This window comes from Myotis brandtii, unplaced genomic scaffold (assembly GCF_000412655.1).
Source record: "Myotis brandtii unplaced genomic scaffold, ASM41265v1 scaffold987, whole genome shotgun sequence".
NCBI lineage: Eukaryota > Metazoa > Chordata > Mammalia > Chiroptera > Vespertilionidae > Myotis > Myotis brandtii.
In genome coordinates, this window is record NW_005372107.1 from 397,911 (window position 1) to 410,360 (window position 12,450).

Here is a 12,450-nt window from a genome sequence, read left to right on the forward strand (position 1 = left end):
CCTCCCTCAGACCCAGGCTCCCAGCCCCTCTTCCCAGAGCCAAGGGGTCTGTCTGCACTGACACTGTGCCACCCTCCCCCAGATGAAGGAGTCAGCGGCCCGAGTGCTACAAGAGGCCTGGATGTTCTACAAACATACACGCAGGAAGGACTCTGGAGCTGCCCGCAGGCACCAGCGCAAGCTGCTGGCTGCTATCAACACGTGAGGGCTGCTGTGTGTGTGTATGTGTGTGTGCCCACACCCATGTGCACCCACATGGGGGGAAGGGATTGGTGTGTGTGTGTGTGTGTGTGTGTGTGTGTACAACCACATGCACCCGTGTGTGACTGAACAGATATCAGCCTGGACCTCATAGTGACTCTGTCTGTGGTGGCTGATTTTGCATATCTCGGGGTGTCTGTACAACCGCATGCACCCGTGTGTGACTGAACAGATATCAGCGTGGACCTCATAGTGACTCTGAGAGTCTGTGGTGGCTGATTTTGCATATCTCGGGGTGTCTGTGGATCTGCATACCTGGGTCTCTCCCAGGGAGGTGGACTCATGGGTGCAGCCCCCCACTTCAGCTCTCTAGCAACTTTTCCTCTTTGTACTGTATATGCGTGGGTCTCTCCTCCCCTCACCCCTCCCCTGCGCTGGGGCCACATCTGGGGACCAGGCTGATGGGAAAACTGACCCCCTACTTCTTCCCACAGGTTCCGCCAGGTGCGGCTGAAACACCGAAAGCTCCGGGAACAAGTGAACTCCATGGTGGACATCTCCAAGGTACCAGGATCCTGTGGGAGCGGAGAGGGAGGCTGGGGCCACGGGCGGGGAAATCTGGCCCCAGAATAGGGAAGGAACCCTGGCCAGGGCCTGGCACACGGGCACTCAATAAAGGTTTGTGGTTGGATGAATGAATGATGTAATACCGAGATTCTAAAAGTCATGCATTATATAGAGAGATCCCTTTTAAACTTAAAAAAAAAGGCACAAAGGACTCCAGTGTTTGGTTTTAAATTATTTTTATTGTCAACTTACTTACATGTGAACGGATATAAAATTCCTTCAACTTCTGACTCTTACACAATAATAAAACCAAAGCAAATTTACAAACCAAGCCCAAACACACATGGCAAAACCAATAAAATGCAAACGCACAACACGGGCATGGGGAAGGGTGACTGTCTCGGTGAAACTCAATCTCTGCTGCTCCTGTGAAGAGGGGGCCAGGACCCGGGGTGCCTCCCCTGCCTGGCCAAGCCGCTCAGCTCGCCCCTCAGGGCGGGGACGTCACACCCCTTGGCTGGACTCACAGCGTCTTTTGCTTATCCGGTGGCCTTTGCTTTTCCTCATTAGTCCGTGACAGTTCAAACAGTGGTCCTCGGCACCCCTGCCATGGTAAACACAGCCACAGGTACAGGCCTCTACGCTGCATGGCTCAGGGAGGAGGTGGTGGCCTAGATCTGCCAGAACTGACAGGCGCTAATTTCCTAAGATTATCGAGCCATAAAACACAGAGTTAAAGAATTCTCATAGAAAGCTCACATGCCCTCAAGGATGACGCTGTGAATCCTGGTTTGAGAAGGCAGGGAAAGGGTGATTTTGAAGGCAGGCCTTCATCAGTCCCACAAGTATTAGTGAGTACCTCCCACATCCCAGGCCCTATTGTAGGGGCTGCTTTGGGCCTGTCAGTTAACTGCTCCAGGCCTGTTTCCTCAGCTGTAAATATGGGGACAGGATTCTCACTCCCCATGACTTGTAGGATTTTGCCAAGTAGCGGGGGTGTGGTAGAGGTCAATACTTTGTACCTGTTACAACTGAGGATAAACCTTGAGGGCCCGTAACTACATGTTGGTTCCACTGCCTTCCCCACCGGACAGGGAGGCTGTACCTCAGCCCTCTGATACCTCCGACCCTCTCTCTGCCCAGATGCACATGATCCTGTGTGACCTGCAGCTGGGTCTGAGCAGCTCACATCAGGCCCTGGAAAAGCGCATTGACACCCTGGCAGGGAAGCTGGACACCCTGACGGAGCTGCTTAGCACTGCCCTGAAGCAGCTCCCGGAACCCAGCCAGGAGGCCACATAGCTGGTAAGGAGGCTGGGGCGCGGGCAGGAAAGCATTCTGGAGGAAAGGGGTCTGTGGTCTGCACCCCATATGGTGAAGGGGGCAGGGGATGGCCTGAGACAACACTGGCTGTGCTGGGAAGAAAGGACTCCGAGTTTGGGACTGGATGGCAGTGGAGGAAGGAGACATTTCTCCCTTGTGCTGACCCTCAATACCCTCCCCTTTATTGCTTGGAATCTGTCTGTCTCTCTCTGTGCCGGTCCCTGGGCACGTTCTCCGGCTCCGTCCAAATGCCGGCAGCTCCCCATCTCGTGGTGCCGGGTACACCCACCCTCTTATTTCCTCCTTTGCCCACTGCTTTCTGTCCGTCTCCACTTCCGTGTCCCCGCTCTTGCTCCTCCTCTGGTGTCTGGTCTGCCTGTCCATCCATCTCCCTTTGTCTCCCCAGGATCCATGGAGGAAGAACCGGGCTACTTTCCCCAGGATTGAGGTCAAGGACATGCTCTCTTCCACTCCTGACCCAGCCCTATGACTAAAACACCTCAAGTGCAAGGACTCAAGGGGCCCCACCTTGGGGTGGGTTGACTCACTGAAGCTGCTGGAGGCGACACTGGCTGTAGGAGGGAGGCCGTGGCCCATCCCTGAGGCCCCAGATGGGAAAATGGTCACCACTACCCCACATACCCTCCACAAAAACATCCTCACTGTGCTGCTACAGCTGACCCCCAGCTTCTGCAGAAGTGGAGGTGCCTGGGGGCTGAGACGGCTGCGGCCCAGAGTCCAGGATCCTGGGGAGCCTCAGTTACCGCTGGTCGGCAGAGCTGAAGGAGCCAGGCCTGAAGCTGGGACAAGGCAGGAGGTGGCGCCCCCTGGTGGGAGAGCAGGAGGACACTATTTTTCTAGAGTTGCAGAGAATATGGTGGGAGAGGAGGTGGAGGGGGTGAAGGGGCTCACCAGTCTCTGTTCTTATACTTTGTAATAAATTTTAAACAAAGACGGAAGTTGCTGTTTCTTTCTAAACATATCCACACTTCACACAGGCAGCTCATCCAATGGAAGGCCCTTACCCTGCCCTGTCTGACCTCAGTTTCCCCATCTATAAAACAGGCCTTTCCTAAGTGCCCTCCCAGGTCTGTAGGCTGCGGAGTCCTCAACAACCTCCCCACCCAGATCTGAGACTAAGAACAAGGGCTTTGGATTCAGGCAGATCCTGGCTCCACCACCCACTGGCTGTGTGTCTGGGGGCAAATGGTTCCACCTCTCTGAACATTTTACCTCACGTGTAAAATGGGGCCACCCCCGATGGAGCTGCGGTTAAAACAGAATGGCACAGAGGGTGAGGAATTCAGTGAGAACCAAATACAGGAGATATTCAATCCTTTTATTATTGCTATTGATTTTCAGACACAATGCTTGGCTGCCCCTTTTCTCTCTTCTGCCCTTTTCCCCTCTAGAACCTAGATGACAACTCACCCATCAGGAGACTAGCAGGAACCCTAAACCACCCCCCTACACTCATTTCATATCTGCTAGGACTCAGACAGGAAAAGGGAGGGGGCTGGCACTTCCGGAGATCCCACGGTACGCCCAGCTCTGTGCTCCCCTTTTATAAATCACCAAGACCACTGCCCATCCCACCCCACCCCACTGTACAGATACAGAAACAGGTTTCAGTGGAGCCAGTCCTGAAGCTGAGAACCAGGGCTTCAGGGTCCAGATTCACACGCAGCCTGTCCCCCTGTGCCCTGCGGAGATGAGTCAGAGGCAGAGTGGCCTTGGGGCTCGAACCCAGGTCTCACTTCCTACAGTGGCTGCATTCCCCTTTGAGAGGCTGATTCATCCTCACTTCCCTGGAGTTGCGGGGAAGCAGGGGCTGCGAGTCATCCTCCTCTGCTGAGCTATCTTTGGATTTCCCTCCAAGTCCGCAGCCAGCCTCACCCCTCAGCCCTGCTAAACTGGGGCCTGCACCACCCACTGCCCGACTGCCCTTCCTCGTGACCAACCCGCCTGGGGAGCAAAGGAGACAGGAACTAGATGGAACCTCTGAAGACACTTCCAACAGCCTCCCCTCAGGAAGCCCTACTTACGGTGTCGCCTGGTAACCTGCCAAACTCATTAGTCTGGGACCACTCTTTCTTCGTCCCCCTCTGCACCCCTTCAGCTGGCAAACTCCTTTCTACTCCTCCTTTAGGCCTTGGCTTAGATGTCCCCGCCTCCAGGAAGCCCTCTGAAGCTCCCATAGCCCCATGAACCTGTTCACAATATTTATTGGACCAAGAACCACGTTAAGCCCTTTGTATAACCCATCTTACAAATCTCTACAAAAGGAGGCAAAGTGGGTACTGCTGGCCCCGTTTTACAGATGAGAAAACGGAGATGAAGGAACCTGCTCAAAACCACAGCAAAGAGGTGGGTGAGCCGGGATTTGACCCAGGCAGCCTGGCTCCAGAGCCCCAGTGCTTAGGCAACTGGTCTATTCAGATCATCACACCATGTTTCCATTTTTGTTCACTATTGTGCCTTCAAGGCCATGTGCAGGGTCTCATATGCAGTCAATCTCTAATGTGGCCCAAAGCCCCGCACCTTCTACCACATGTTGGCTTCCACTGAGACGAGGGAGGGACTGGTTTAGAAGGGGCTTTATGACTAAGAAACTTAAGAACATGTGAGAGATCCCAGTTCTACATTATCTGGGATCTGCCCCCACCTACCTCTGGCAGATCTTGCCCTCCTCTCACAGAACTAGCACTTCCTGAAGGCCCTGGCCGGGCTGGGGCTGCAGGCATGAGTCAGAGGGCTCTGTCCTTGAGGGGTTCAGTCTCAGGGTAATTTCTGGCTACTTCCCTCTCCTACTTCTGTTCTGCCTGTACGCCCACGAGAGGACTGGGTGGAAAAAGAGGGTCCAGAGAGGAGTGGACGCTTACCAGGATCAGAGAACCAGTCAGGTGCTGAGGTGGGCGCCAGGCTCTGGCCTCTCTCCTTCCATGGACCCACCCTCACCCCTGAAGACCTTCCTAATAATACCCAGACCTGACTGGGCCCTGCCCTTGCTCAAAAACCTTCCATGGCTCCCTCCTGCCCTCTCTTGGTCAAGCTCCTAAGCCTAGCTCATTTTTCCTTTTATTAAGATCCATTTTACATAAACTACACACATTTTAAGTGCAGTCTCAATGAATTTTTACAAATGCACTCACCAGAGTAGCCATTACTCAGATTAAGCTAGGAGTTTCCAGCCCCTTAAAAGCTCTCCTGTCCCAGCCAACACCTTCCTCCACCCTCGGTATTTTCTTCTTGGGTTCTCCAGTGGCTGTGAGATGCACCCAGTACACTCGTTCTTTTGCACTGCAGAATAGTGTTCCATTGTGTTAACACACCCACAGGCCTCGCCTGGGGGGCCCTTTAGATGCTGCCCCCCACTTCAGATCCCCCCTTCCTGGCTGCTAACTATCATGCAACCAGTTCCCACTTACGGTGTTTCCTCACATCAAGCAATTCTCAGACACCAGCTGGGAGTCTCACAAGAATAAATAACATAGTGAGATTTTGTTGAATAGTATGGATGAAAAGGGGTCATACACTAAACCAGACAAGCTCTGAGGAGGCCTGCATGGCATCCAAAAATAACCACATAGGATGGTTGAAATAAGAACTTCCTAACTAAAAGTGAGTCATGGAGGGCAGTCATATCCCAAGCCAGCATTTTCCTTGACAAAGGTCAAGTTTTACCTTAACTGAGCCCGTCTATTGTCTTTTTGCATCTACAATAACATCCCTTTGGGATGTCAAAATCATCCTTCTTTTTCTAGACCCCTCAGGACACAAACACCCACTAGAGCCAGAAACCCTTCATGCAATCGTGTTCCCTGAATACCATCTCTATGTGCTATAAATGTTAATTGTTAACTATCTTGTACCCACCAATGTAAAAGAAGTGTTTGTCTCTCCAGTTTACTCTTTATGCAATCTCAGAAATTTCCCCTTGCTTTGCTTTCTTTTTCCCACCTTCCTAATCTACCACCAATGAATTTCATGTAACCCTTCTTTCATCTCCTCCTTTGATTATAATGTATAAAATATATTGCAAAACTGCCATTCTCAGGAGCATTTCCTCAACCAATTGAGATTTTGTTTCCCAGCAATTATGGTCAGTTTGGCTCAAATAAACTCACACCCATTCTCCACAGATCTGGACATTTCTTACATTGACAATATGATACTACTAGAGGCCCAGTGCATGAAATTCATGCACGGGGGAGGGGGGTCCCTCAGCCCAGCCTGCACTCTCTCCAATCCGGGACCCCTCGGGGGATGTCCGACCACTGACTCCTAACCACTCGCCTGCCTGCCTGCCTGATTGCCCCTACCCCCTCTGCCTGCCTGTCTGATAGCCCCTAACCGCTTCTGCCTCGCCCTGCACCCGGGACCTGGGCTTCCCTCCCTCGGGCAGGCCGCAGGCACCCAGGACCTGGGCTGGCTTTGTCCGGGCTGGCTGCAGCCACAGGCGCCCAGGACCGTGAGCCGGGCGGCTTGTCCCTCTCCCAGGCTGCAGCCTGGCTGGTCCCCATTCCTCTCTCATGAGCTCATTTGTGCCTGGCTGGTCCCCATTCCTCTCTCCCCAGTGTTGAGTGTCTGAGCCTTTACAGCGTGACTGCGTGAGGGTGTGATGACCATTTGCATATTAGCTCTTTATTATATAGGATTCTGATACTATCTACTTGGAGATAGAGTCAGATTCCACAGGATAAGAGCTCAGTCCCACAAGACTGTCCCCCCCACTTCAGCCACCAATTTCAAGTCCAGGTTGTCACCTGTGCTTCTGACTGGCTATAGATCAGAGGTTCCAACAACCTGCTCCCTTGGATTCCATTAATTTGCTAGAGTGGCTTACAGGAACATTTTACTTACTAGAACATCAGCTTATTATAAAAGGATGTAAACTAGGAACAGCCGGATGGAAGAGAGGCAAAGGGCAGGGTAAGGGGAGAGGGCCTGGAGCTTCCATACTCTGTGCATGCCCCTATCCTGGCATCTCCACGTAGTAACCTACCGGAAGCTCTCTTAACCCAGCCTTTTGATTTTTTATGCAGGCTTCATTACTTAGTTGATTAAGTCACTGGCCATTTAACAATTGATTTGACCTCTAGCCCCTCTTCCCTCCCAGGAGATGGGGTAGAGGGATTGTGGAACTAAAAATCCCAAGACTGTAATCATATGGTTGGGTCTCCTGGCAACCAGCCCCCGTCCTTAGGTTACATAGGGGCTTTCCAAAAGTCACCTTATTAACATAACAAGGCACCTTTATCACTCTCATCTTGGAAAATGCCAAGGGTCTGAAGGGTTCTGTGCGGGAAACAGGAGGAAGACCAAATACATATTTATTGTAAATCACAGTATCACACCTGCTTCTGCCATGCGGCTCCTCTTGCTTCCCAAACATTCTCTGCCTTAACTGCCCACCAGTTAAAGCAAAGAATGTTCTCCTCTCCCCCTTGCCCCACCCACTTAGAACAGCCATCACCAGTATTTGTCCAGTTCTTTATTCAGATCCATAAACATCCAGATACATCAACATCAGATTGAAAGTCCAAAGACCTGTTTTGAGCTTTTATGCTGTGTGGAATAGCTGCCAATATATAAAAACCACGGGAGTGGTTTTTACAATTTGGAGGGGATGTCAAAGAGTAAGACTTTCCTTTCTTTTACCAGGATGAGCTGGCCCTACTGCAATTCCAGCCCCTCTCTCCACCCTGTCGCACCCCGTCACCTTTTTGAGGAGCCGGTTCCTAAGTCTCTTCCTCTATCACTCCCATCAGCATACGAACAAGCCATGATTTCTCCCATCTTAAAAACATCCCACTATAGCTTTAAGCACTTTAGAGCCTCCATGATCCTTAAAGTTCACTATGTATTCACCAAACTGCAAAACATCTGGACTTGAAATTCAGTCTTTACTTTAGATATTGTAAAAATAACCAGCGTGAAAAATAACCAGTAGGAAATCAGTTCTGGTGGAGCAAAATCCTATTACATGCATCATGGAAGACTTTCACAGCCATAAAGAGCTAAAGAAGCCAGACGCACAGAAGACCTGCTGTAAGATTTCATTTCTATGAAGTTCAAGAGCAGGCACAACTCATCTGGAGTGACTGGCATCAGCTCAGTGGTTGCTTCTGGAGTGAGGCATGGGCAGGGAAATGCACACAGGGCAATTTCTGGGTATTTGGAAAGGTTAGTGGTTATATGAGTACATATATTTATAAAAAATCCAATGACCTATATACCCTTAAAGTCTGTGCCTTTATGTACTTTACATTTAAGTTACACCTCACTGAAAAAAGGTAAAAGAAAAGTAAGTACTTATAAACTTCTTCTAGAATCTGTATTACGCTATTGAGATGTTTCCATAACATAGTTAGATGGAAGGATAAAAAGCTGTGTTTTTTTCATTGTAGACCCCACATCCACCTGCAGCTACTGCCCTGTATCTCTGCTCTCTAGTGGAGCACCTTCTCTATGGAACCCTCTGTCCCCTTGACACCAGGTTATCACCTCTTTTGATGTTCCCGCTTCCTCTCTAGGATGCTGGTCCTTTCCCTGTCCCAAATGTGGGAGGCCCGATGACCTGGTCTCTCTATCCCCTCAATCTCGATGGCTTCAGAAAAACTCAGGGCTTTAAATATCATCTCTATATAAACAGCTTTAAAAGAAAAACTGCAGGAAAGAGTTTGCTTTTATGTGGGAGGGGGAAATGGAAGAAAAAAGACAAGTAAAATGTAGATGACTGTCAATACTCGGTGATGGGTATGTGAGTGTTCTTTATCATAATACCTTTGTGTGTGTTTTTAAAAAGTCAGTAAAAATTCTGAATCTACAAATCCTGGTTTCTCTCCCAAACTGTGACCACTTACTTGTTGTCCAATGTGCATCTCAAAGTTAAGAAGTTCAAAGGCTGTTGATTTCCCATCAAGACTACTTCCCATCTTGATAAAAAGCATCACTTTTCATCCAGTTCCAAAACCTTTAGGATAACTTATAAGTCAGCCCTGATTCATGCTTCCTCTCACACAACCCTCTTCCTGAGTCACCATCATCTCTTGCCCAGGCAGGGACATCAGCTTCCTCATCTCCTGTTTCCACCCCTGCCCAGCTGCAGGCCATTCTCCTCCAAGCAACCAGCATTTTTATTTAACTTTTAAAAAATAGATAATAATCACATGGTTCAAAAACATAAAAGTCTTCACAAGTCTTCCTCATAGCCCTTGATCCACATCTGTCTGTAACCCTCACCTCCACAGGCAACCACCATTATTAATTTTCAGTGTTTGCTAGAGAAATCTTTACAAAACATACACGCCACACTGGTCCTTGCTCACAGCCCTCCAGTGGCTTTCTGGTACACTTGGAAGTTAATTCCAAAGCCCTGACAGTGGTCTGCAAGGTTCTATGTAATCCAGTTTCTCCCTGTACCCCCATCCCTAAACAATCCTGCCCCTCTTCCCCTTGCTCTGCTCGTCACTCTGGTCACCCTGACAACCCTTAAACAGCCAGGCCCACTCCACCTCCTCGGGTCTTTCTGCTTCCTGCTCTTCAGCATCTTTATATGCCTCATTTCCTTACCTTCTGCTCCAAAGTCACTCCTCGGAGCAGCCTTCCCTGACCACCTGTCAATCTCAGTTCCCTTACCCTGGTTTTCTTTTCTCCCAAGCATCTTTTACCTGACATCACCTACCCCACTAGACTATCTGCTCCCAAAGGTCAGGTGCTCTGTCCTATTCACTATAGGATTTCCAAACTACAGCCATGTCCAGCAGATGACTAGAGTTCCATAATTCATTCAATATATGCATGAATAAAATGAACAGAGAAATTAAGAAGTGAACAGGTAATTTGGCAATGACTCTCAAAATTCCCCAAACACCTGTCCTTTGACCCAGCAATTCTACTTCAAACAAAAGATATTCTACTGATAATACTTATCATGTACATGCGATCAGATATACGAGGACATAAATTACAGCAAACGTTCGTAAGATCAAAAGTTCGGAATACGAGCACTCTTTGGGTACTTGACTGACTCACCACTAGGCAGCCTGCCCAGTGCCAGGGAAAGAAAAAAATTTGGTTTGCCCAGCGTAAGATGAGCTTGCTGCTTCCTGGCTTTGGTCCGTCAGTAAGGCCCTTCTTCTCTCTCAGACTCATTTTCTGCATCTATTAAATAAGGGAGAGGGGAAAGGTTGTAGTGATATACTAGTATATAAGACAGAGCATGGTACACAGTGGGCCCATGGTCAGTGCCAGGTTCCTTATTTTCCCTCAAGTCACATCCACCTCTAGGGTTGCCAGGTGTGAAAGTGGCGTGGAGGGTGAGCTGGGGTTGAGACATTCAGATAAGGAAAAACAGATATGACTGGATGAGGATGCTAAAAAGGGACCCTGACAGAAAGAAGATGAAGATGGCCCGTCATGTGTATCTCTCCTACACACCCACAACCTCCTGGAGAATCCATAAACAGCAGGACTCTCAACTCGGTCTGTGTGACGGGTGTTTTCAGGCAGCCTGTTCCACCAGACACCAATGCTGAGAAAATGGCAGCAGGGCTGAGGCTCAGAGGGGAGAGGCTGACTCAGAATCAATCACTATCATGATCGTATTTCACAAAATAAGGAAAGCATATAGTAGTAGAGTGACTATGCACCAGGCACTGTTTTGGGCACCTGCACCCATTTAACTCTGCCAATTACACTGTACGAGCTGCTGTCACCTCCATTGTAGACATGGGGACACAGAAGGCAGAGAAGGTTCAGGAATTTGGCGAAGGTCAGCAGCCTTATATGGGAACCCAGGCTCAAGCTCTTAACTACAGTGCTTTGCTCTAACGGCAGCTCCAGATGGAAACTGGGAACCGGTGCTTTAGGAATGGAATACCAGAGCAGAAGACTTACTTTTATTGTGTACCCCACTGGCTGCTTGAATTTTGTCAGAATGTACGTGTTCCCCGTTCAAGAATAATTTTAAATTTCTTAAAAATAAGATTTCAAATGAAAAATGGTTTCTCCCCCCACTCACCTATCATATATGTTACATATGAATATACCATACACACTTTCTTCTCTTGAACAACCTTTCATTCCCTTGGGGAACCAACCACCCTGTCCAATTTGGACTGCGCATGCGCTCTCCACACGCACAGGGCTCTGCCTGCAACTTCTGAATTTTCCTTTTCTTTTAAATATATTTTATTGATTTTTTTACAGGGCCAATTTGGACTGCGCATGCGCTCTCCACAAGCACAGGGCTCTGCCTGCAGCTTCTGAATTTTCCTTTTCTTTTAAATATATTTTGATTTTTTTACAGAGAGGAAGGGAGAGGGATAGAGAGTTAGAAACATCCATGAGAGAGAAACATCTATCAGCTGCCTCCCGCACACCCCCTACTGGGGATGTGCCGGCAACCAAGGTACATGCCTTTGACCGGAATCGAACCCGGGACCCTTCAGTCCCCAGGCCGACGCTCTAGCCACTGAGCCAAACCGGTCAGGGCTAGGCTTTTGAATTCTCGACCCTTGACTGGATCCCTCTTACCTCCGAGGCCCCCGTGGGATTTAATAAGGGGTCCTGTCCCCAGCACTCCGCCTCTCTCTGGATCCCCTTACGGTTCCGACCTGCCCATCCCTGTTGCCTCACCTCCCATCTTGGGGGAACTCCGAGCCTAAGCCAGCCTGGACCTTTCTCCCGGGGTTCCTTACGCCCTTGCCCTCCCTTCAAGGTCCAACCGGTCCTGCACCCTTGCCTAAGTGCCTTGAACCTCTAGCTGTCTCCCTGCACAGAATGGGAGCACACTCTTGCGGCGCACATGCCAGATCGGACTCATTTCTGTCTCAGCACATACTTTTCCTCCAGGGGACTGAAATTCCTCCCGGCCGCCCCACCCACCGCATCCCGCCAAAACCACCGAGGAGGCGGGACTCGAACCTCAATCTCCGGAGCCGCCCTCTCTTCCTCTTTTCTGCACACCCACTCCAGCCCCCACCGACGCGCATGCGCACGGAGGCGGAGCCGCCGCGCCTCCCGCCGGCCCTCCCGGAAACAGCAGGCGCGCTGAGGCCAACCACTTCCCACAGCGCATGCGCCATTGGGCGCGCGCTCGCGGGACCTGAGTTCAGATTGGCCCCGCGATAACTCCTCCTCCTCTCCCTCCTTCGGGCCGGTCTTCCTTGGGTGCCGCTTCCGGGATGCTCACGCCGGTTCCGGAGTGACCGGTGCCTGCTTTCTGTCTCCCTCGCCCACGCTCCTGGCCCCTCAGACGCCATTTACAGGCGGGTGGCTACTGTTGGAACCACCCCTCCCACCCCCGTCACGGAGAGGGCGCGCCGCGTGCTGCGAGCCAATCAGCAGCCGCCT

At 50.4% G+C, this 12,450-nt stretch overlaps 2 protein-coding genes across 5 annotated transcripts in view; both read left to right on the forward strand.

The window, feature by feature from the left end:
• The window catches only part of KCNN4 (potassium channel, calcium activated intermediate/small conductance subfamily N alpha, member 4), a 15,401-nt gene extending 12,355 nt beyond the window's left edge, over window positions 1-3,046 (forward strand). The window contains exons 5-8 of the mRNA XM_014533510.1: window positions 83-201; window positions 696-765; window positions 1,912-2,073; window positions 2,498-3,046. Of these exons, the coding sequence (XP_014388996.1) occupies window positions 83-201; window positions 696-765; window positions 1,912-2,070 (348 nt within the window). The 3' untranslated portion in view covers window positions 2,071-2,073; window positions 2,498-3,046. The remainder of the gene's footprint in view (window positions 1-82; window positions 202-695; window positions 766-1,911; window positions 2,074-2,497) is intronic.
• Window positions 3,047-12,173: 9,127 nt separating this feature from the next.
• The window catches only part of SMG9 (SMG9 nonsense mediated mRNA decay factor), a 23,961-nt gene continuing 23,684 nt past the window's right edge, over window positions 12,174-12,450 (forward strand). For 2 of the 4 annotated variants that reach the window (XM_014533542.1, XM_014533543.1), the window contains exon 1: window positions 12,174-12,450. The gene's annotated coding sequence lies outside the window, so the exon portion shown is untranslated. The other 2 variants (XM_005886500.2, XM_005886503.2) reach the window with 2 other exon arrangements.